Source organism: Gambusia affinis, linkage group LG18 (assembly GCF_019740435.1).
Source record: "Gambusia affinis linkage group LG18, SWU_Gaff_1.0, whole genome shotgun sequence".
Taxonomy (NCBI): Eukaryota; Metazoa; Chordata; class Actinopteri; order Cyprinodontiformes; family Poeciliidae; genus Gambusia; species Gambusia affinis.
This window is the reverse complement of record NC_057885.1, coordinates 14,494,771-14,521,080: the sequence shown is the minus strand read 5'-3', so window position 1 is coordinate 14,521,080 and position 26,310 is coordinate 14,494,771. Positions and strand designations below refer to the sequence as shown.

The 26,310-nt window shown below is 37.8% G+C and overlaps 1 protein-coding gene across 13 annotated transcripts in view; it reads left to right on the top strand.

Annotated features, from left to right (window-relative positions):
• LOC122819845 (adhesion G protein-coupled receptor L3-like) overlaps positions 1 to 26,310 on the top strand; it is a 265,919-nt gene that overhangs the window by 226,673 nt on the left and 12,936 nt on the right. For all 13 annotated transcript variants that reach the window (XM_044096839.1, XM_044096838.1, XM_044096837.1 and 10 more), the window contains 7 exons: positions 1,926 to 2,135; positions 5,693 to 5,913; positions 10,049 to 10,115; positions 12,280 to 12,371; positions 21,920 to 22,088; positions 22,404 to 22,529; positions 25,759 to 25,855. In XM_044096839.1, the coding sequence (XP_043952774.1) occupies positions 1,926 to 2,135; positions 5,693 to 5,913; positions 10,049 to 10,115; positions 12,280 to 12,371; positions 21,920 to 22,088; positions 22,404 to 22,529; positions 25,759 to 25,855 (982 nt within the window). The remainder of the gene's footprint in view (positions 1 to 1,925; positions 2,136 to 5,692; positions 5,914 to 10,048; positions 10,116 to 12,279; positions 12,372 to 21,919; positions 22,089 to 22,403; positions 22,530 to 25,758; positions 25,856 to 26,310) is intronic.

Here is a 26,310-nt window from a genome sequence, read left to right as displayed (position 1 = left end):
CTATCAAGAAGCAGACTAAGAGTGGACCAGTGCGTCACATACACAACACAACGCATTAGATCCAAGCCCAAACACTGACATGTTGCACCTCGCCCATAGCCCCTCATCTAAAGTATGGCGCTCAAAACATCCAATGCACATTCTCTCCCAGATGCCGGCTCTGTACAACATATTGCCATCCCTCCAACGTATACACAACGGCTCATCAGGCAGGAAAATCAAAAGACCGCTCTCCCAAGACTAAAGGAGCACTGCGGCTGTTATTATACCAGAGCCTGTTAATGATCAGCATCTGTTCCTCTCTCTGCAAGCGTTAGCTCTGCTCCCTTATAACAAGGCTTTGTGCAAAACTCGCAGTAACTTTTTTTTCTTCTTCTGGTAGAAATAATGCTGAGGGTGGTTGAAATGCGATTTAAAAATGTGCTTGTTTGTTGAGATATATTAGCATTTCTTGTAGGCCTATTCTTCAATGTATGCAAATATTTGCTTGGGTTTTTTTCATAACAATGGAGCTCCGACTATTATTATTGTTTACTCATTCCAAAAACTGCAAGCACAGCTTCTAATTTCAAGGAATCATATTTTAAAAATTTATATATAAATATAAAGTAAAATAAGCCAACAGCCTATATAACTGAGTAGGAATTATTTTACATCTCCTCTATGTGCTACTTTTGTACACTCTTCCTGGGTATACATTTATTATTTGCCCAATTCTAAGTATTTTTGGTGTGATCTTCATTTATACATTTATCCAAAAGAAGAATGAATGGTTCATGTTATATCAATCACCAAGTTCCAAGTTTTGCACATTTCCCAAACTTAAAAAAAGTCTTTACGAAATAAGACCAATACCAAAATTGTTATGATCATAATGTTTCCATATAGAAAGCAAATGTTATAGCATTTTTTTCCCACTGGTGACAGATATTCTTAGTTATGACATGGAATATTTTGTAAAGCTGTCAGAAGATTTCATTCAGATTTTATTTTAGGCTTTTAATATGTATTTTTTTAACTGGAAATTTATGTCTCATTGTCTTTTGTTTTGTTTTGTTTTTTAATAATATTTAGAGGTTAAACATGAACATAGATGCTCACAATTAGCCCTCACAAATGACGCCAATCTGCAGAAGTTTCAGAAGTCACTCTGGTTGTTGTCATCGTGAAGTTTTCAGTCCCAAAAAAGTAATATTTTGTCTTTTTGCTATCACACTCTAAATATTTTCCTTCCCTGCTTTCAAAGTCCTCCTGTCTCCCATTAATGGATGACAGTTGTTGTTGTCTGCTTCAACCACAACAACCTTTTGTTGTGGTTGAAGCAGAAACAATGGGGAATCTTATCTTTCCCTGAACACGACACATTTATTTTTCAACCAAAAGTCGTTTTTGTGGCCAAAACTGTCCTTGGCTCCAAATGACAATCTGTAAAGAGAAAATTACCCAAAGGCAAACGGTGAATGATATTGCCCATGTTACAGTTTGATTGGATTCGTGTTGTGCTGGTCTTAGACACCTGTGGCCTATTGGGCTGCTCACTTTGTTTCACTTTGTTACCTGACCAAAATGAAACAACGGGGGGCCATTTTAAATTGATTCACACTGACTAATTCATGATTCATATCTGCCACCTGTGGCTCCGTGTACTGCTGTATTGGAACGGTGAGTGGCTCCACTTTACCGCTAGAAAGCAATCCTGAAAATAAAAGCTTGAGCATTGTTTCCATTTCATGGTTATTTCTTTACTCACGCAATCGCTTGTTTTTGTCTGTTCCACAAATGAAAGATATATCCTGAAACTGCTGTTTCTTCTTTCTTTACCTAATCTCTGGAAATCGTATTTGGATTACAAGTAGAAGAATTGTATTTTCCATTTCCTCTTGATGCTGCAACTCAGAGCAACTTCTGTTCTCATTTCTTTGCAGAACACAGACCCTGTTCACGAAATGCTCCTGGACGTCATTACATGGGTGGGCATCCTGCTTTCTCTGGTGTGTCTGCTCATCAGCCTCTTCACCTTCTGCTTCTTCCGAGGCCTCCAGAGCGACCGTAACACCATCCATAAGAACCTGTGCATTAGCTTGTTCATAGCAGAGTCCCTGTTCCTGGTGGGGATCAACCGGGGGGACCAGCCGGTAAGAAGAAGAATTGCTGTCCATCAGATGAAATGCAATGATCTTTTCAATATTTAATTTCAAAGGATTTTACCTTGAACTTATTCATTTTGACCTCATTACACTTTTATCCAGTTTATACTTATCTTTTTTTTTATTTCCCAGAAAGAAAAAAAAAATTGGTAAAACTTTTAAATGATATCATAAAAGGGTGAACCCAAAAGCAGGTAGGAGACACTGAGGTGAAAGTTAAGTTGACTTAAGAAATGAGGAAAAAAAAAATGCCCAGTGATGAAGCCAAAAATAATAAAGCACAAGAAACACATGAAAACAGACTGGTGGCATATAGAATTTTAGCAGGAGAATATGAGGAACTGTCTTCCTGAGAAATGTTGATAGAAAAGAGAGTTGGAGGGTAGGGAATGTAGTTGATTAGAATCAGGCGACACGAGGAACTGAAGCTCAATTTAGGAGCTGGGAGAACTGGCTGTAAAATACACAGAGAATCTGGGAAACCAGTAAGTAATCTAAGTACACAAACACATATGTATCCCAAAACCCACACAACCCAGAATTGTGAAAATCTTTTTTTATACATTTACTTAATGTTTTTCTTTTGGGGAAAAGAGACAATAATATTCAAACTCCAATTTTACTTTTGCAGAATTGCACTTAATCCTGTTTTGATCAAGAGCCCCATTGGTTAGTTGGGTTAGGGAATCAAATTACATATGATTGGGAAATATTTTGTAGAATTGTAAAAATAAAACCTGCTTCATATGCAGTCAAATGTGCACCGATTAGCTTATAAGAACAGGAAATGCATAACAAGAAACAGTCAGCCCAAACCAAACTAAACATATTTTTTATAATTATCTAGAGCTCAAATTCTGAAAAAAAAAAAAAAAGATTCAGAATAATATACAATTACAGCAAATTGGATTGTAATTATATTGCAATAATTCAAGTTGTGTTGACCATAACATACCTACACACTGAGTTTATAGAGTCATAAAAATAATATTGATATTGTTCATACCTGTTTAAGTTTGACGTTAAGAAGAACTCAAATTTCAACCTCATTTCACCCTCATGTGCTTTTTAGCTCAGGTGTAATTACTTTCTGCCAAGATTAAATAAAGTAAAATGTAATGCCCAAAGGAAAATATTGCCGACATATACACAAGCCCTTGCACTTCGCTGTTGTTCGCTGCAGTTCAGTTATTTCACGGTGTCAGTCAGAAGGTGTATGTCTGTCAAAATGAATCTCCCCCGTAAGTGTGTCCACCATCTTCAGTCTTCCAACCTGAAATGTTTTGGGAAGAGTTATAACCTTGTGTCGTGCTGTGCTGAGAGTGGGGCTCCCCGCTGAGTGTCAGTGGCCCTGGACTATTTCGCTTCTGTTTGGCTCACTGAAAAGAAACACTGAGAAAAAGGGAACCGAGAGGCATCTATTAAACAGGATCTGCCTCCCATACACGTGCAGAAGTGCACACATGGTTCAAAGTTTAGTTGAAGAGTCTCACAACAACAACGTCCAACTCGCTTACTGATAGATCACCGTTATATGGAACACCTTCAACCCCACAGCAATCTTTGGCAAAAATTTACTTTTCACCTACTTCAGGCCAATCTGGATTAGAAGCACAATCCCCCTTCTGGTGTAATGACTGAAGTTTGGGTGCAATTTCTTTTCTGGTAGAGCTCAACTGAGGTAACGGGTGAGAACACACCGTCAGTGCAGTCATTTTCAGGAGTGTACACTCAATACTCAGAGAGCAGAAAATTGGGGAGTCATTTAACACTTCGAGCTTAGCAAAGGACTTCAAAGAGACAGTTTCATTTTTTATTGTTATATTTTTTTTTTCATTTTAAAAGCTTTTAAGCAGTTATTATGTTACCTCTTGTAGATACTTTTCTTGGATTTTTCTTTTAGTATAATCGGCTGGCGACACAAAGCAACTCAATATTAGAAATGTTATTTCAATTTCATGAAATGTAAACGTACAAGTTTACGCTTTGAGTTAAATCAACCATATCTGAGACACAGTTTGTCAGCTGTAAAACAACACTCAAAGTAAAGTTTTGCTTTTTGGTTCCATCCATTCACAGTAACAGAGATATCACTTAAGAGTTATTTTTAGGTCCATTTGTATTTCTCTGTTGTTTTTTTATCCTTTCTCACATTAAAATACATTTGACAATATTTTTCTTTTAATAACAGCTTTAATGTATATTAGACTGTCAGCATGTGTTTCATACAGGAAGCTTCTTGGTGGCGCACCATCCCCATTCTCTATTTCCTGTGTAAATAATCATCAACTTCTATTTCAATAAACACCTGAGTGAAACTCAGGGACAATTAGAAGTTCCAGAAAATAACTTTGGATCTAAGATAGCAGTTGTTTAAGGTGGTAAGAATCCACATTAGTCGTGGAACCTTTTGGACCAGCAGTTGTCTTTTACTTCTGGGACAAATTAATCTGTATTTGTTTTGAATGAAGAAGTCAAGAGAATTATCTGCTGAAGTGTTGCATATTGGAGAAAATCTCATTTTAAAAATACTGAACTACTCCTAGAACTCACCTTTTCCTTTTACAGCGTACGTGCTGCCCTTTTTGGATAATAGTAAGGCAGATAATCCATGCTTATTTCTGGAATACACATAGCCAGTAGTCTTTGATCATATGCAAGGCTAACCTTTATTGCTTATTATCCTTTATGAAGCATTTTACAGCTTTTAAATTATTATAAATGGAAATGTCAAAGATAAGAAATTATACACCTTTAATTTTTTAGGCCTTACCCAATCTAAACAGATCTTTATTTTCCTGTTGGAGCACAATTACTCTCAGAAGGTAAAAACTACAGACCGTAGTTTAGCCGCAAAGCTAACTTCCTGTGTAGTTAAAGATAATGCTTCAGGGCCTGCACCTTTTCCTCCCATAATGTTTTATGGGTATCACTCACAGCCCAGCAGTTGAATCACTTTCATGGACTGCAATTAATGTCCACTCAACCTCTTAGTTATTAAACTGAATCCATTCCAGTAACAAAATACTCTTGTTATGTCCAACTGTGCCAATAATTGGATCAATCCATGTAAGTGCGCGAGCAGACATGAGGAGAGGGCTTTCTGCTGTATTCACTTCGAGCTCAAAAAGTATCTAACCACATTATGAACCTGCACCTGGTTTATGTTGTTGTTCTAAATGGCTCTTGGACAACAGACCTCCACTTTTTCATATTTCTCTTACATCCATGCCAGCTACAGCAAACAAGAACTCAGGGGCTGCAGTGGTCCACTGCCAGTCACCACAGGCAACGATCCAATGGCTTCAGCCAAACAAAGCATCGCCATTTTAATTGTGAGAAATGCCGACTCAGGGAGGTCAGGAAATGCTGCTGAGTGGAGTTACTCGGATGACTCATTTTGCCGTTTAATTATTTTAGGATAAAATTTTAATTATTCAAGACCGAAAGTCAAGACTGAATACATTAACGATCAAATTTGTCTTTTTGCTTTCCCCCATGTCCCCCTGTGTCACATCATTTCTGTTGCTGTTAAACCTTCCCAGATTGCATGCGCCGTTTTCGCCGCCCTGCTCCACTTCTTCTTCCTGGCAGCCTTTACCTGGATGTTCCTCGAGGGGGTGCAGCTTTACATTATGCTGGTGGAGGTGTTCGAGAGCGAGCACTCACGCCGACGATACTTCTACCTGGTTGGGTACGGCGTGCCAGCTCTCATTGTGGCTGTCTCAGCGGCAGTGGACTACCGCAGCTACGGAACAGACAGAATGTGAGTGCAAATTCAAATGAACGTTTTATTAAGTGCATTACAAAAAAGCAAAGTAAATGTCCAGAAGAAACATTTATGCTCATGGTGATGACATAGTTCTTTAAATAAATTAGAATTGAGTAAAACCAGCATCCTCAGGATTTAGCTCTGCAACAACCTGGGATTAAAAATCCGCAACAAAAGCACAATTGGTGCAACTCAGATTATCTGTAAAGTTGTGTGCAGGGTTACCTCTTGACAAATGCTTTTGCCTGGTCTCTGAGCTGCAAAATACACTGCAGTCTCTGTTGCAGCGCAACAGTGAGCAGAGGATCACTCTCCATTCCTCTCCGTTAATCTCTGGCCCATCTGAGAATAATGAAGACCAGCATCAGCAGTTTGCTGAGATGTTTATCACGCATGCCACACACACATGGGCTGGCCACAGAGCTAGAAAGACAGTGCATTTGTAGATTGGCAGCGCAATAGTTCTTGGTGATGGATGAGGTGATAGCTGCCACCGCCTGAGCCTTGGCATCATGTGAATAATTAAAGCCTGCCACCGGTGGAACAATTATATGCTGCCATTGAAGGATGAGGCGACGGATAAAGCATGACACGTGGTGAATAGCAAAAGGTAGTGGTGGTGTTGGGTGGAGTGGGAGTGGGAGGGCTGGTACGTTGTCTTGCTGCAAATTGATTCTTGGTGCTGCGGCTGCATTATCATGGGCGGGGTCACTTTGAGCAGAAATATCCAACAAATTGCAGTGACCCAGTTGCAGCAGATGGATGACGTCCAGTGGTCTCATGGTCAAGCCGATTGCGAGGCCTTCTTCTGATGTCTGATCAAAGAAGATTTTTATTTTAAATTCCCTAGGAAGAGCTCTAAATGTGCCCTTGAATATAGTTTGCGGTGTTAGGCTGCTGGTGGTCGGCGGTATAAGAAATTTGTTCTTATATTTTCACCAATAGAAATGAGCATAATACATCAAAGGAGCAAGGATTTCCTGTTCAACTCAGTAATGTAGTTGCTGATACAGTGGAGTGTTAGTCCTTTCTGATTTATTGAGCATGTGCAATAAGAGTGTGTGTGGTTAGAAGCGCTTCTGTGGACCACATTTGACTCTCTAAGCTTAAACAGTTTGGTGTCGAAAAAGACATTTCTATTCATCATATTTTATAGCAGTAATCTTCCTGCCCTCTGCTGTGCCCCTACGTCTTTTTAAAATATTCCTGTACATTCCGGTTGGATTTTAAAGTTGGCAAAAACAGAAGCTGTACCCCATGCAAAGAAAAAAAAACAACAATGTTTTATGATTATTAGTGTCATTTTTGAGCTTGTATGTAGAAGGCTGTTACATCAACCGTGATGCCAGGGTATGATATGAGGTTTGGTTTACATTGTTTTATCATGGAAATGCACTTGTGTTGTTATCTTCGGAACTCAAATCAAATAGTTGACATTTTTCACACGAGTCTACATCAGGCTGCCAGTGAAATAACTTGAAGGTTTTGACAGTCTGTCAAGGAATATTTTCATACCTTCTGCACCGGTCCCTGAAATCAGTCTGTAAATCAAAATGCTATTCAGGATTTCCGAAAAAATCTGAACATACGTTGCTTTATTTGATTTTGTCAATAGCTGTCCCGACATTTCGGCGAAATTGCTGTTTGCGACGCAGGGAGGCAAAGACATTGCCTTGGCTGTGGGCATAGAAGGCATCCACTCTGTGCAGATTTGTTTCCTGCAATGCCAGGAAACCAGAGCACAAGGTGCTGGCACGAGAGCGCCATGTGTTTAAACTGGCAGACATTTGCATCTATTATCGCTTGGTTTCTTTAGGAGCAGCACACAAATAAAAAAAAGAAAGAGAGAGAACGAAGCATGCCAGGAGGGGAGATAAAACTGGCTTTGCATGCACCAAAAGCCAGACACAAGCATGACAAGAGTGGCGTAAAGGAGGTAAGAGGAGGCAGAGAGAAAATGACAGCCTCCAGCTCCTGCCGCCTACCAACTCTTTAAATCTCACTGTGATCTGAAGTGGAAGAAGGAGAAACATGAACAATAGAACCTTGAGCATAATTTATGGCGCCGACATTTGGAACATGAGCTTTGATGAGCTGCCAAACTTTTGTGAATGTTGTTCCGCTTTCGTTTGTGTATGTTTGGTGTTTTATGCGTCCGTGTGTTTTGTTTTTTTCATGCCTCTTTTCTGTCTTCTCTCATCCATTGATACCAGAGAGAGGGAGACGTATCGACTCTCAGTGAAATAAAAGCAACACTTTTGTCGTGTCACTTGTTATGTTGTGTTTTATCTTGTTTCAAAGAGTCGTCTGCTACTTTGAGGAGTTGTTTGGAGGCAAAGGAGAAAAATGTCCAGACTGCCACATAAGCTTGTTATGTAAATTAAGTGCCATTTGCTGCGAGTGTTGAAGATGCTGAGTTTTCTTTTTCCTTCCCAACAATCACAGCAAAATGCATTTTGTCGTATTACTTCTCTTTTGTGACAAGATTTAGTTGAGTTTGCATTAATTTAGAAGATCCAAGTTTGCTTTAGTGCACTATTTTGATATACATTGAAGTTTTGCTCAAGATAAGTGAAAAGAAAATGATGCTGGAAATGTTGACAAGTCTTCAACTCTGTTTACTCCGATACGCCTAGGTGAAAATCACCCAACTAAAAAAAAATCAATATTTCAGTATAAATCCAGCTTTTGTGTGAAGATCTCTGAGGTTTGTTAGAGAAAACTAGAAAATAAATAGCAGCAAGAAGAGGAAAGAACACTGCAGACATGTCAGGTGGGCACAATACAGGGCAAATCTACTAAGACATGGCGATTCATCTAAAATAGAAGGCTCCATGGAAACTCTGAAGGAGATACACAAACCCAAAGTTGTAAAGATTGCAAATTGCCAAAAGCTAAGTAGATGGCTCTACATACATGTGGATCATTACATTAACACTGCACATCACCCTAAGTCGCATTGAATCATGTTATGGTGTTGGTTCTACAAAGTACTGAATAGTAGGGGCTGAACGCCACAACGTTTAGATGTTATTTCTATAAGAAGACAAAATCCATGTGCCAGACCATCACATACAGTCTCAATGAAATACACAAAAACTTGTAGTTGCAACAAGACAAAATAGTGAAAAGTTCAAAACAAATATATTTTTCCATTTGCTGTTGTAAGGCATCTCCTTTTGCCTATCCATCCAGTTATCTTTTTTTTTTAAAAAGTTCCACAAACACTTTAATTTTCCTTCAAAGGGTTTTGAGCTACAACTCGTTTCCCTGCCACTTCCACTTCCACTCCATGTCAGTCTGAGCGACAGTCGCTGCGGAAAGAACTGTAATTTTCCAGCGGCCAAAAATGGAGGCGTCTATCTTCTGCAGCAGCGGAGATTAAAAGATTAATAATTCAACCACAGGTCATGAATCACTTTTTTTTTTCTCTCCCCTTATTTCAAAAGAACACTGTCACCTTCCACTGGCCCCATTTCTGTTTCGTCTCAATCCGGTTCGACAGAGGGCCAAAGCGATTTTCCGTATTGTTTGTATGAAGCGTGAGGTCAGGAGACCACTTTATTATATTATTGATGCAATAATGGTGGCTCCTGGAGAGTAATCACAGTTAACACAGACGTGTAGGACACGTCAGTGAGAATTTAAAAGACTGTTGGGGTCAAGGTCAATCCAATTCCTTTGGAGTGAGACAATTAGGATTCAATTGAAGACTAATTGAATGGTAATTTGCCCTTTCACCCTACAAACTGAAACAGAAAGGAGCTAATTTCTACTCACTGTCTTTTCTTTTATTTCAATTCTTTTATAACAATTCAGAGTTTTTTGGCGGGTCATTTTCAGTCATCACTATTGTGGTTATTGGCAGTTAGAATCTTGTCTCCTCCAGATTTTAGATGATGGTCATAATTCTTTAAGCCACTTTAAGCCAGCATGTTTTGAAGTGCCTATTTCTCTGTGTCACTCCAGCCTCCGACTTGATGTATAACCCCTTGAGCTGGAATATAAAGCTATAACATCATATCTCTACCTCCCCACCCCTTCACTTTTTCTGTTCATGCTCCCCATCCTATCCCCTTCACTTCACTTTGAATCCCCTTCACCTCTTGTTCTTTCTCTCTTTTTGCAGTTGCTGGCTTCGCCTGGATACATACTTCATCTGGAGTTTCATAGGACCTGCAACCTTGATAATTATGGTAAGCTTCAGTCCCTTCTTCTAATAACCAACCTCCCTCCCCTTCAGCTCATTAACCCTACTTAGCCTGCGGGTCGCTGCTTAAATGGTCCACAGAGATCTTTCTTTTTTTTCCTCTGGTTCCTCCGTCGAGCACACATGCCACCGTGAGGCATGGGAGCATGCAGAAAAATGAATGAGGGGCGTAGAGGATATATATCGCAGCTTGTCACTGTGCCGCGGTCACTGGCTAAGACAATTTTGGAGGGGAGCTGAGAGCGGCATTATGGAGCTGCAGAAGCAAAGAGAGAGCGAACTCTGCTCTGTAAGCAGTGTTGGAGTAATCCGCACCGCGATTATGATTGATTTTGTTCCCGTTCCAACTTGTACTCCACTACCCTTTCTCCATCTTCTGCTTGCTGCCACCCAGTCCGCTCTGTGGCTCCTGATTCACATGCATTATGCAGGGAGGGCACGCACTCTTTTTGTGCCTTTCCCAGCCAAGACTGCACATTGCTCCATCCAGAATGGCATCTACTGTATTGATCCAGTTGCTTTCAATCAGATGCAAGACTGATGTGTTGCTGAAAATTTACATGAAGCTGTCACTGCTTTTACTTTCATCAAACAGTTTCATCTCAATTTATTTCAGTAGTTTAAACCGAAATGAAGTTTCTTACAGAATCTTAATATCATATTTGACGAATAAAAAATTATAATTTTTGAAAAGGTAATATCGTCATATTGAGAAATATGCAGTGTTTATGCATTTAGTACTGGGTTGGGGATCCTTTTGCCTGAATTATTGCAGCAGTGCTTTGTGGCAAGGAATTGATCAGACTGTGACTCTTTAATGCTTTAGTGGTGAATCTTAACTCATCTGATCTGGTGTCCGTCATCTTCCTCTTTATTGCATAGACCCTCTAAAATATGGATAAAATGGCACAAAGTTTAAAGAAGATAATACAACTTTTATATTGAGGGACAAAATATACCTTTGCAAGTATTTTCCTTATCAATAAACACCAAGTAGTCCACTCTAGTAATAAAAAGTGCATATTCTGCATCCCTATGGGATAGTGAAAGCGTGAAAGAAAAATAAATCCTGTGTAGCATTAGTGTCGTTCATTTGTGGGACGTTTTGTGCTGATATTGCAAAACAACAGAAGTGTTCAAACCTGACACCCTGTTTCCCTTAGATCAAAATATGTGTTTATTTCGCCATCACTTTTTGGTCAGAGTATCCAGAATCGTTGTTATGGGGAGAAACAGCAACATGTGGGGGTGGAGCCAAAGGCAGCAGACACCTGCTGTTTCACTCAAAGTCAAGTTCACTCAAAGTCAACCCTCTAGTTAAATTTGAGGGCTATCATGTGCAAAAATATTAAAAAGAACTAGGTGTAGAAATATTTTTGCAAGGATCTGCATCTCAGATTGTAGAAGAAAAAAAAGATAAATCCTAATCCCATCAGTAATCATACATATCTAACTGCCTAGCCGTGACTGTTTGTCACATGCTATCATGCACAATGCAGTTTCACGCATCAGTAAAAGGAGTAAGTTCTCACATTGCTACTTTCTCCTCTGTTCTTTCCTCCCATCTGATTAACAAACAAAAACTGACATATCATTGAGTTTAGGTCCAATTCTAACCTTTTGGAATCACAGTAATGGTTTTACTTATTTTGTTTCAAGTCTTTGTTTAATCTAGGCTCATATGAGCTGAGTGTCACCTGTTTCCAGGAGGAAACCATATTCCATCAGACTAATTGCTGTAATTTTTGAGGAGTCTCTCTAAACAGACCCCACTCCCGCTGTGACTACAATTGGCTCATTTTCTGTTTCTTGTGATCACAATCTGACAAAGAGAGAATTAATGACATGCACCGCAGTTGGTATGTTTATTTATTTTCTTTTTTTTTTATGCAAAAAAGAAAGCAGTATTCCTGTGAGGGAACTAAGTGTGAGAGAGACTTGTTTCACTGGTCCCTTCGCTGTCTGTTTTACCTCTGCGGAGGGCTTCAGGGGATTTTGCGCTCTGTTTGGCAAAGTGGAAAACCAAGTCTGGCTATACTGCTCCGGCTTTGTGCTACAAAGTGCCCCGATTTAAAATGAATAGGAGTGGGACATGAAGTGGACCAGCTTCATTCCCTGTCCCCCCCTTCACCTGTCTCTTTCTCTTCTAGCTCAACGTGATCTTCCTGGGCATCGCTCTCTACAAGATGTTCCATCACACGGCCATTCTGAAACCAGACTCCGGTTGCCTGGACAACATCAAGTAAGAGCACTCTGATCGCTCAGATATACATTAAGGTCACCCCAGAAATAGCACCTTTCTTGTGCGCCTTTGCTGCAGAGTGAAAGAATGCTTCGGTGTGAAGGCTGGTACCTTGCTCCCACTAAACTCCGCCTTTCACAGCTAAATTGTGTTGAGTGTGAGCCGACAATCTTTGCTTTTCAATGAACTTTTAGACACAAACCCATGTTTCCATGGTCAGTTTCCTTTGTCCCAGGGTTCCTGCACAGTCTGGAATAGCTTGGAGTTTGACTGTGGTATTTATCAGGTCTGGATAAGAGCGGGGAAAAAATAGCGCAAGAGTTCTGATTAATATTTTTGTTATTTTCTTCCTATTCCCATTTCCCAGTTTTAAGTTCCCTCTTAATGTCCTTAATTTAATCTTTGGTTCCTACCTCTCCCCTCAATGAATGCTCTTACTTTTGGGTGGTTTTATTTCTTTTTTGTGTATTTTTTCCTTCCTTGTGTCCTTTCCTTCCTCGATCTTCCCCCAGCCCCCGGCCTCCTTACAACCTTCTTTCTGTTCTTTTTCCCCTGTGCCCTCATTACTTTGCCAACTTTTTGCTTTCCTTCCTTCCTTTATCTATCCATTCATATGTTCTACACCCTTTCTTTATGTTATGACTTCCTTCTTCATTTTTTTTCTTTTCTTGTGCCCATCTTTTATATTGGTTTATTTTTCAATAGACACAGAAACCTAAAATAAACACAAGAAAAACTCAAATCCTTACACTTTAAATATATTTTTCTTCTTTATCTCCTTTCTCATCTCTGTCCTTTCTCCATCTTCCATTCCTTTCCTTTCTTATGTCTGTCCTTCATTCTCCATTGTGTCCAACAGGTCTTATGTTCTTCCTCTCTTGTTTCCTCTTTGTTTTCTATCTACATCACATTCTCTTGTCCTTCCATGCTTCACTTTTTTCCTTCCTTCCTTGTTTTCAAAGATCCATGCTTCTTTTACTCACCTACTTTATTTGTTTCTCCCTTTATTTACGTCCTTTCTTTCTTCCCTTCCGTTCAGACTCATTTGTCTCTGCAGGTTCCATATTAAAAACTGTATGAGTATTTTCTTAATTTTCTTTGTAGTCTTTACCATTGTATGTGTAAGATTTGTAGGATTATTGCATGAATAATGTGCAGAAGCCTTGCCTCCGCCCTCTTTGATGGTTTCAAATCATTATTAAAAGCACTTAAGTTGCGAACATCCAGCCCGGGGGTAGGGGGAGCCTTTTCTGCAGAGGTAAGCACCTCTTATTATGTTTAAAGGTTATGTCAGCCCAGGTTAAAATCAAACAGGTATTGTGTTACATCTCCATCATTATCTAAATAAGAAGCTTGGAGAAAAAAGGGCATGCAGACTATCTAAAAGAGTGTGTTATCGAGGTGGTAACACCGAGCAGATGAAAGATGAAATGAAACCTTGAGGGAATATACCAGCACGAAAATGAAAACTTTGAGAACTTGCCACTTAACTATAAAATGGAAGAAATAAGTATGACTTCTGTGAGCAGAATAACATTTAAACGTGCTGTGAGGAAAAAATGTGACTGTAGGATGATGCAGCTCTTTCTGGTGTCAGGGCAACCATATATGTATGGTTTTAATGTTGTTTTGCTGCCTTTTTGTAATGATAGATGCTTACTGCATGGCAGGTTCTTTTTCACATTTTAAGCCACTTTGGACACATTAGTCTGCCTTATGTCTGGTATTGTGGCTGTATTTATGTGGCATCACAAAGCTGCAATGGTCTTTATAAAATGACAGTTGTCTGCCCTGCACTTTTTTGATGCATGTACTTGTATAAGTTAAAACTAAATTGGATAAATAAAATTTGATGCAGACCGTAGTTGGTGTTCAAGGTAGAGTTTTATGAACTTTACTCAACGGTGTAACACTATTGGGAGAAACAATGAATTTTAAACACAAGAAATTGGTGCAAAAATTTGAATTTCATACAGATTTTTTGCATTTGCAGGTTGTGGAGAAACGTTTGGCTTGTACATGTACGCAGCTGCAGACCCATTTTCGAGCAGAAAATATTCTTACTTAATTTGTAGCACACACTCAGCTCATGGCAGTGTGAAACAAGCATCACTCTGGACAGCAGCACTGCTGTTTTAGAAGACATTTCTTCTAGCATGAGGGTGACAGTTTATAAACCTGGGTACACATTTGAGTAACTTGTACTTACACATAACTGAAGACCTTGGCAGTTGTTTAGTAAAAGCATCAAAAGACCTCTAAATGTACGGTTCTCCTTCTAAGATTCTCAATAACTTCAATTCAGTTCAAATTTCCTGCTGTTCTGAGTTTTTGTCAATTTATCACATATTACCTAATAAAGTATTATACATATGCAAAGAGAAACCACAGTGTTTCAGTAAAAATTGCTAAATTGAAATGAACAAGACTCTTCTTGTCAGCTTAAGGACCTTCAGACCCATCTATTTAAAAATTTGGGAAAGTATATTTATATCTTTAAGCCTGTATATCTTATATTTTTAAATGTTTTATCATCATTCTAGTGTGTAAAAAGACCAGAGAAAAGCCCAGAATAAATCAGGAATTGGAAGTGTCTGGGAGCTTTCCGATCAGAGCTGTCCTTTAAGGCAACAAAAAAATGTTATAATTTAAACATACTGAGTTATTCTCCTAGCCTGGTTAGAATGCAATTTTCACTTAATACATTTCCGGGAACTACACACTATTATTCCCACAGAGTTGTCTGGTCTGGTAACTCTTAAACACCTCATGAAAACCAAACTGAAGCGACAATACTTTGCCACATTGTTAATTCAAACTAGACTTGACTCCTGCAGTGACTACATAATGTAATACTTACACAGTCACAAGACTGCTGTTTAGTATTCATTCTCATAAATTTTCTCTCACACTCTGGACCCCCTGCTGTACTATTTTCTAGCAGTTCTATGCAAACCGTGTTAAGGTTGAGAGCCGTTTTCACTCACTAGCACTTATGTTTACAAGAGACTTGAACTAATAGAATATCAAATAAAAACCCTTCTGTCACATTTCAGCACAGACACATAGTTACTGTACATGTAGTCAGGGAAATCTCTTCTAAATTCAAACTACCAGTCTTCTGGATTCTAAATTGAGTCCCAAAAGTGCTGCATTAAAATATTTTATATATATATATATATATATATATATATATATATATATAAATTAATCGTTATAATTGGAATAAAACTGGAGATAAATACATTTAGCAAATGCATGCATCTATTAATATGTAAATGTAGGGGTTCATTTATGATCTTTATAATCACATTTGCAATAAATTCATTGCAATTTAAACTCGTTTTATATTAGAATCATTCAGAATTACTTCATCATTTATTATATGATTTCATGGTTCCTGCATCATTATGGCTCATCAAATGGAGCCAAACAAGCATCTAATCAGCACAGAAAGTCAACTTCTGATTAGCTTCTATAGACTACAGCAGGATTAGTGCCACTTACTTATGTTGGAGCCCACAGATAAAATAGATGTCTAAGTTGCTGCTGCAAGAAACCAAGAAATAATAAAAAGAAAAATAATTTTTTATAACATTGCTGTGAAAAGGTGTTTAATTGATGACATAGTTCCCCAACTATGCAATCATCATTTTATATGTATTTTGTGTCAAATTCAAATAAATTGCCTAAGTACTCAAGTATTTAATTTATTTGTTGAACTGTGGCCCGTTTGGTCTTTCAGGCATCTTTACAAAGTTTCCTTCTTGCAGCAGAGGATAGTATAAAGTTGAGTTGTCAGAGTTTTTTCTCTTACAAAAAGAAACATTGACATTTTCTGGTTTTGCTGTCCTGTGATTTATAACTCTACACCCTCCTAACTGTAACAAGCAGCTGACCTCCTGAATCCAAGTTGTACTGTTTTCAAAAGAGACCAATGTTTTATGTGTCCACTACTAAACGGCTTGATTGTGCAGAGATTTGTGTCAGTGCTCATTCATCGTAGTATTGTTTTCGGGGTATCACTGAAACCGCAACTGCGTGGAAACTGCTCTGAATGTCATTGGCTGTGTTGTCAGAACTAGTACTTTATCACAAAAAGAAACTGGAAAAAAAATGCTTAGTTCCACTATAAGCATTAACAACCTCTCTGTGTCATTGTTTCACTTTACAGATACATTTTTGCGCCATGTCTCTCTTCCAATGGCAAGTTGAGCTGGTTTCACTTTAACAATAAGGCAACACTGGTTGATTCTGTCAATTTAGTTCTTTTTCATACAAATTGTGTCTTCTTTTGTTTTATCTGTCTGCTATTTTGTTCCTCTTTATGGTTTGATGTCATTTTCTGCTCTCATTTCATCATTCTGAAATTATTTTTATTTAATATGAAAATGTTCTCATTCGATGTGTTTTTCTGTTTATGCGTCTTGTTTCACTGCCTTTGACTAGCACGTACAGTGCAGCCTACAATTTTGTTCTTGTTTATCTTTAACTTGTTTTTCTGTTCTTCATTTCACCATTTTCCCTCTTCATTTTAGCTACCGTTATTATGATGGATGTGTTATTGTAGAGTGGCACTGGTAAGATGCAACATTACTTAGTACAGGGTGGAAAGTAGAATTGATTCTGTGTTTTATGTCTTTGCTTCCTGTTCACTTCCCATCTTGGAGACAGAGACTGACCTGGTATTCATCCATTGCTGCGTGTTGAAATAATTTATTAAAGTCTCATTTTGTGCAGGTAAAAAACCTGGCGTGTTCACAGCACTGTGTAAGCTTTACAGATTTCCACTAGCTTTATATTTAGCAAGTATAGAACATGATAAAACGAATATTTCCAGGCAGAATTCTTTAAGATTCTCTACATAAAATGCTTGTGCAACAATTCTGTTAAGACTAAACCGATTTGCCTTTAAAAATATTGGAACACACTCACTTTTTGTCGATTAGCCCATTCATCAAACCTTTGGTAACTGGTATCCTGTTGGACTAATTATTGCTCTTTTGTCTTCTGTGCAATAGTTTCTAAAATGGATATTCAGATTTATAGCAGGTAAAATCAAATTGTGCTCTAATACATGAATACAGTGTGACTCTGCCAGAAACAAAACTTCTGCAAATTGGGTCATTTGGTTTGAATCAGGTAATAATGCAACTGTTTAAAGTAGTCCCCTGCTTACATTTGCTCATTTTTGATCATTTTGTTGCCCAACTGGAACAGTAATATGTTTTTCTCAGATGAAAGCACACTGTTGCAGCCATTAGGAATTGATGTCTTACATCACTATATTTAGGAGGAGCTTTGATTTCTGTGGTATCCATCACTGAGGTCATTACTTGCAAGCATTTCTAAAAGAGATAAAAACAAGAGATAACCCCTCTTCCCCTCCTTTGTTCCTCATTTTCAAAATCACAAACTGTTTCTAAGATTTAAAAAAGCAACAATTTATAATATTTAGTCTAATTTGGAGAAGATCGTATCTTAAAAATCTCCAGAATCTAAGAAACTATAAGTCCTAATTTGGATTTTAGATGTTTTACATGTACTGACCTATAATTAACAGCACCCTACACTCTGACTTTGGTTATGATCAAAATCTTGTCGGCTTGGTTGTTTCTATTGGATATGTGGCCATTAAAAACATTATGCCACATTACACAACTTTTACAGGAAGAAACAAATCACTTATTACAAGAAATAAAAAGAAAGCATAATGTTTCAGAAGCTGAAGATTATTTTCAAAATGGAGTTCAGATAAGGACTTGACATTCTTTTTTTTTTTTTGGTATCAACAATGCAACACAACAGAGGTAAACTATTTTGTCAAAAAGATTGAGTCACATCTCCAAATTATTAAACTTTGATATCTGGTTAGTTTTATTTGGAAGAACCTAAGTAGAACAAAGCTCTGACGTCAAAAGTCAGAGCACTTTGGAGAGCAGTTAGAGACAATTTTCCTGGCCCTTCTTGTCCAACATCAGAGTCTGAGCTCACCAATGTGGCACTACATGCAACATTGATTTTAGATATATTCTTACAACTGTTTCTTGTAAAATCAACATGTTTTCATCACAGCTTTCTATAATCGTTGGGAGTAGCGACCTTATTGAAACTTGGAGCCTTAGAGACATTCTTTGACTTTCCAAGTGGAAAGTCGTACTTTAGGGGGTTAGGCGTGTTCCAGCTGATTTTTCCCACCCGGAAGCCAAAATGGGATAAACCATAACTCCACAGAACCTCTCTCAAAAAGAAAGAAAAAATCTGTGGATTTTGCTTCCATTATGGTGCTATTTCTAGAGACGCAAACATGTGCAATATGTCGCTATTATAGAGAAATCAGAGATATTACTCCAGCTCATCTGTGCTGTTTTTGTCCAGGGGTTTAATGCAATAACTAATCCATAACGTCTCTAAATAAAACATGCATATGAAGAAAGGTGAATGAGATATATATATTTGTCAAGGTAGGATGGAGAATATTTTATGAGAAAAGGTGATAGCAAAGGTAGTAAATATTTGAAAGTAGCATACACTGCTTGGAAACTTCATTGCATTAACTCTTATTTTCAGGATAGTACACTCAACATTGCAGTCAATATATCTTCAAAAAATATAGAGAGGTTTAAAAATGTACAAAATTAATAGACATTGAAAATATGCACCCACTCCACCACCTAACTCATATGGTCAGTTAATTTGTCAACAATCCCTAGTTACATGAACTGTTACAGTGATGCTGTCAATCTGATAGTGATAAAATAAAATACTTAGAAGTTCTGCCTAACCCGTTGGCAATGGCATCCCAGAGTCTTCGTCTGTCTCCAGAAGAACCTATTCCATGTCCTTACATGAGTGACATAAACTCTCCATTGTCTGTCCTTTCTGATGTCTTTTTTTTGTTTCTTCTTTTGTCTGTCGTTCACCACCCTTTCAAACAAAGCCACTTACTAGTGAGGAGAAGATATTTCTGGTCCTTTTGGGCCCAAAGCATGTGTTTTTCTGTGCAATCTCAGGCCAGTCGTCTTGATGAAGTACCTCCCCCACCAGGTCATTAAGGCAGCCCTGGGAAAATTATGTTTAATGTTGGAGCTGCTGAATTCATAAATCATTTTATTTTTTTTTTTGCTTTGCACCTGGCCCATTTATAGTAGTGCTAAATACAAAAGTCTGCCATATTTTATGAGGGCAGTAAGACTCTGTACTTCTGTGAACTAAGATAATTCGGTTAATACCTGTTAATTCATTAGAATTGTCCAGCCTCTTCTTGGTCTTAATGTTTGCATTTGTGTCCTCACGTGGAGCCGACAAACACACCATCTTTGCTCTCCCCGTATTGTTCCTTCTTTTGTCCTAATTTGTATATTTTGTTCATGCCATCATGCAGCTTCTCATTTGCTTCATGTGTTCTGATTCATTTCTGTTTTTTATGCTTCTGTTTTTGTAATGTTGCTCAGCCATCAGGATTATGCACCTGAAATCAAGTAAGGCAAACCTGGAAGGACCCTTTTTCCGATAATGCCATCTCTCATTTCCACCTCCGTGTGAAACAAAATCAGCACCAAAATTCCATTTGGCTACCTCTCTGAATCATTAACGTGATTAATAGCGGGGCACTCACTCATGCTGAAGGCCGTATTAGTGAGCCCACAGTACTCCAGCCTTAGATACACTGTGCCTGCAGATGTGACAAGCAAGATAATGTTTAACCGGTACCTGTATCTTCCCGGTGCTCTACATGGATGTGTTAGTGCTGTAATGAAGATATGGCAGTCACATTTGTCAAGTGGAAACTATTTTCTGTAACCACATAAAGGCTCTATTCAATATGTGTTTTAAACCAATGGGTCGCAGTCCAAGCCGGAGACACTTTTCTCCTGAAAGGACACCTTTACAACTGCTGAGTGAAAATTGAAAACGATCACCTAGGATTTTTAATGCATGAATAATTATCTACGATACGTGGGAAGACAATTTGTAGAAAGGACATCTCAAGAGAATTTGATTCCAAGTATTCCGTTTCATTTTGTTATTAATTCATATGACGTCAATTCACAACAAATGCCCTCTCTAATTCAAAATCATCCAAATCATTCTAATTCAGAATTACATATACAGTATTGAGAGCAAGGATCCTACAACAGCAGACAGGAAGTAAATGACTTCTACTTAACATGGAGGAAACCATGAATAGAATGAGGCACAACTTTGACTGTCCTGGCTTTAAGAAGATAGAAAAGAGACGTTAAAAAACGGTTTGTGAGCTTACAAACGCTTTCGGCGTATGTCTTACAGGCTGAATAATATCATCGACATTACTGCAGCAGTACTGCTGTCCACACATTACAATAATGATCAACCAGAAATATTGTCAAGTTCAAAAAAAAGAGAAAAATACATCATAAGCAACATTTAATCAATCACTCATGAGTTCTTATAAGCTTCTATTTTCTTAACTTCTTGTAAAAACTAGCTGTATTGCAGTGCTAACTCCAGTATGGAAATAAACAGCCAAGAAATGAACTTAGCCATGTTAATTTCTATGTCTTCCCTTATTACTATGACAAAGGTTTTAGTTTTTTTGTATGGCAAAGAGCTTAAATGTTTCCAGCTTATGTAAAATTATTCTTGAGTTTAACTGTAATATACGTACACCACCACAAGGGGCAGTTCTACAGTCTTCTGCTCACACTCATCAACCTGACAAACAACACAAACATTCATCACTCTCTATTTTCAATAAAAAATCAATTCAACATTTCCCAATATTAAAAGAGGGTTATTTGACTACAATTCTTGTTGACTTTATAATGTCATGCAGCACATCCAGAGATTACATACACTCTAATGTCTTTGCTAATTTTTATTGCATAAATGTAGAATCTAAAGTCCTTACAAAGTGCAAAAACATTTAAAATGATTGTGGACTGTTTAGTGTTATTTTCACTGAGTCATTAATTCACGACGAATGAAGAGTAATTTCACCTGCTGAAAAGGAAAAAAATAATAATTGTACACTGTCCTGTATGGCAGACTGAGACGTGAGTCAGTTATTATTCTTAACTCGGCATCACTACTGCGGCACACAGTGTGTCACCAAAATGCCGAAACATTGGAGGTTGAGGGAGTAAGGGAAAGACATGTCCTTATTATCGAGGGACTGCATGTTCTCGAGAACGTTTACCTCGGATAAACCCTCGTCTTGAGGAAGAATTGGTGAATCACTTGTAAAAACCCTGAAACAGTAAGAGTTCAGCATGCAACTTACCCTAGTCCCATCAACTGAAAATACTTTATTGCTTAGTCTCTCTCTCATATAAGCTATAGTTGTACATATATATTTTTCATGACGTCAACAACATGGTTCTTTCCCATCAGTTCCTTCTCTAATTCATTTATTTTGTGATTCGGTTTACTGTTATAGAGCAACAGTATTTTGGTACCTCTTACAACTCCCTCCCCCTAATCTCAGAAAAAGGTTCCCGAGAAGTCTCAAATGGAGTTGCATAAAATTATTAGATGTAAAAGAGTTTTTAATTTTTCAATTTCAGATCATGGGTGATCGGGGCCATCGCCTTACTGTGCCTTCTTGGCTTGACCTGGGCCTTTGGGCTGATGTACGTCAATGAGAGCACCGTGATCATGGCGTACCTCTTCACCATCTTCAACTCTCTGCAAGGGATGTTTATCTTCATCTTCCACTGTGTGCTGCAGAAGAAGGTACTGAATTGTTCTATTGAGTTGTAATAAATCCTTACGGGTTATCTGGAACTATAGCCTCCGTGTCCGACATTCCAGTTTTCAGCAACAGGATTAGATGTTTTCCTGACGTTGTGCAGCCTTTGCTCCAACCCCGCAAAAAGTCAAAGGAAAAAGAAAAAAAAAAAAAACTTGTGTCCTATTGGCAAAAAGAGGGTTGCATAAAGTATTACCAGGAACAGATCATTAAATTAATATAAAACTTTATAGACTTTTTGTTTTATTTTTTTATTTTTATGTAAACATGCTCTGCCTGTCTTTGATTATTTTCTGCAGGTGCGTAAAGAGTACGGGAAGTGCCTGCGTACTCATTGCTGCAGCGGCAAAAGTGTGGACAGCTCCATTGGCTCTGTGAAGGGCACAGCGTCTCGTGCTCCAGGACGATATTCTTCCGGGTCACAGGTTAAAACATTGTTATTCTGGGTTTTTTTTTTTAATGTAGGTCTTTAACAATTTTATTAAAGGTTATTCCTCTCAGTAGTTCTGTTGAACTCTACTTGTCACCAATGTATTTATTAGCACTTTATTTATGTAATAGAGTTAAAGCCCGGGAGTCAATCATGGATATTACAGAAAAAACCCCCAGCTGATTTCAGATGCTCAAAGGAATCATTTGTACAGTGGCAGTTTACTGTAAATATACAAGAAAGATTTCAAAGAAACCGTTTGCTTGTGTCTCAAAATGATAGCAGGGAAGTGGTTAGGTAAGCCAAATCCCCGAAAGTGAAACCAAACAGCTTGATGTTTTATTCATTTATTTTTTTATCAGAATAACATGTCTAGAATCCACATTGACATGACATGAAGACTATAACAAAATTTTTGCCTCTAGCTCAGTAAAGAATTTGTCAAATCTCAGAAGAATTTGCCAAGACATGTTTTTGCGTGCAAGTGCTGTGTCTCTGTGTAAAGTAAATTCCTAATGGATTCCTCCCACATTAACATCCGCTATTGCATGAATTGCCAGAAAAAAAAACGACATCTTCCAGAAAAAAAAAAAAAACATCTTCCCAAAGAGTAATTTCCTCTCAGTGCTGCATCATAAATAGTCCTTAGAGTTAAGCATGCAGTGGCATCCCACGATACAAGCAGGATTCTGCATATAGATCAAAGCATTTCATTATGCACACTGCTTCAACAAGAAGGCTGCAACCTCATCCTCGGCTACCGCGTGCATGGAAGTACTCTGAAAACTCTCTCAAATGAATGTGTAATCAGCAAAGTACAGCTTGACCCACGGGATACGAGGTCTTCAAGTTTTTGTCCTTGCGAAATAATTTTCAGGCAATCTATGTCCCAATAAATAGGTGTATAAGATGATAATCAGTTCTGTGCCAGTGCATGTTCCTGTTAAATTATATGCGCTATCTCGAGTTGACACAGGAATCGTTTATTCAGTTTTTTGAAAAGAAAAACACATTCTGGCTAACGTGAAAGAGAAATAAAAACAGGAACAGTTGCTTCAGTGTGATTTGATATGCATGGAGGTGGCAATGACATAATTAAGCTGACACATAGCTGTGAAGTGTTAAGGGAGCCAAAGGGTAAACAGAGTTAAGGCGCATAGTTGGGTTCCTGCACGGTGAAAATATGTGGAGTGATACTGAGCAGTCAGTATCTCACCAAATGTGAAAACAAACTAACAGCAAAACCAAATTACCACCATGGTGCTGAATTCGAGCTCAAACTTTCTCAGATAATGAAGCCAATATTTTACTACTACCAAACTGTTTGCTTTTTTTTACTTTTTTATCTTCAATTATGTTAAAATGTGTTTTCTCTGACCATTAAGCTTTTCTGGTGGCAACATTCTAACTAATTTCTTTTGTGCAAATTGGAATTACAAAAATAAAATTAGCTTAATGGAAACACAACGATTTTGAAAAACTCTTCTTTTTTTTATCCAAAGTTTTTGTGCTAGTTTGCTAGTGTGCTAGTTTTGTTATACTATAAATATGTGTATTTTGCAAAACTGCAATGGAAATACTTTGTGCGCATCACACGTTTCAGAGCAGTTTATAGGCAGCAGCAACGATTCAAAGCCATCTTGTCAGAAATATCAAAAGTTGAGCATGTCATTTGGAAGAAATGAATACATAGCTCTTTTGTAAAATCGCTGACTTTCGCAAAACCGCTGCATACGCAGCATCTCCCAAATACACAGTTTTTGTATCATGTCATTGTGTTCTGTGATAGCTGATCGATGATGAGCTCTTGTGCTGTGGCTGAAATATAAATATATCTCATGTAAGTATTTACATCTGTCGCTGCCATAATTTTTAATGGCGTTTTGTATGAACAGATGTTAATTGAATTTCTTAATTAATGGAAGCACCACAATTATGAAATTGTGTATTTTTTGACATTAGCAGAATATAGAAAAAGCTGTAGATTTATGTAGATTTAGCTGGAAGAGTGAAAAAGTAGTATCCCCAAATTGTTCAACTTGACCTTCTGGTAGCAGATATTTGAAACTTAGTGAAGTTGACTTCAATAAGAACTTCTTTTCCATAACCATCCAATTAAAAATCATCTTATATTTACAATACATAAATATTTTTATACAACCATAAAAAGTTTTTTGGGTTTTTTTGCCCATGTTGTTGGTCTTAGGCAGACTCGCATGACAATTTGCGACTGAACACGGGGACAGTTTCGTCAAGTTCTGCACAAACCGATTATTTCAAAGTTTAATTTTAGTCCAAAACCTAGTTCTGGGTTTCAATCTTCGTCTTCGTTTCAGTGACATATTAGCTTAAGAGTTCTGAAAATACTTAAACTAGATGTATGATTATTTAGAAAGGGTGCAATAAAACTATAAGTTCTGTCATGATTGCCATATAAAACCCTCTCAATTTGGTAGTAAAACCTACAACCAGGTGCATCAATAATGCATGGAAATACTGTTAGCACAAGTAGAGCCAGCCCAGTTAAGTCATCAAAATGAGGAAGCCTTATTTAATTAAAAGATTCCAGTTGACCTCTATTGATTAGGAAGATTTATGGAGCTAGGTCCCTTTAAGTCTTATATAGAACGAGATCCCTCGAGGCAGCTATCAGTTGATGCTTGAAGCTGGTGTTGCTCCGGTAGTGGAAGGTCAAGTAATGAAGTGGCAAAGACAAACTAAACAGGAAAGGTTGTTGTGTTAAAATGGGGAATGATGATCTGCACATGTGTCAGTGGATAAACATAAGAGGCTTTACTTCTCAGAAAGATTTTATTCATTCATTTGAAGTGAATTTAGATAATTAATTTTTTGTTTGTTTTTGTTTTATTTCCTTTTTTTAACCAGGCAAACCCCATTGTGATCTTGATCTCACATGCACACTACATGTTTTATTTCAGTAAAAGGGTTGAAAACTGTGTTTGATTTTTCTTCCAATTCACCAACTTTGTGTTGGTCTGTCACATAAACTCCCAATATCCCAACATGTGGAAAAATGAATACCTTTGAAAGCTACTGTACTTGGAAGATATACAATTGCAGCAACTTGGCCAAAGCTTAAGAAACTTAGCATATTAAACTCCATCTCACTGCCTCTGGTCTTCTCTGAGCACTGACTAATTTTGTACCTCTGACAGCTCATAGGGCAAATATTCTGATGTGTCCTGGCATGTTTGTCTCTGCAGAGCCGCATCCGTCGAATGTGGAACGACACAGTCAGAAAGCAGTCTGAGTCCTCTTTTATGACCGGAGACATCAACAGCTCGGCGTCGCTCAACAGAGGTATTTGGTCCTGCAGGAATTACTGTCTTTAATGATTCCTTCAGCCTTTAGTTTCTGCTGAAAATATTTCAAAGTGAGATTTCTTTTCGACAATGCAAATGCTTTTCTCTTAACATGATGCAAGGTTTTCGCAGGGTTCAAAGGATTTTACAATTCAGTATCTGAGGCAAAAACTTAGACTCATCAATTAACGTCATGGCAACTCTGTCATTTCTCAGTAGTTTGTCTTAATTACATCAGAAAATGCCCATGTTTTTCAAAATACATGTTTTATTCAATTTCTTAACACAATTGCACCATTATGTTTTTTGAAGTTAGACATCCAGATGCATAGGAAGTGAGGTCAACTTGTATCCGGTGAAATTTCAGTCAATCAGTCAAAAAACTATGTGTGGAGTGCGACAAAGTCTTTAGTACAGGGTGGGAAGAAAACAACACAAAATTACACTATATAA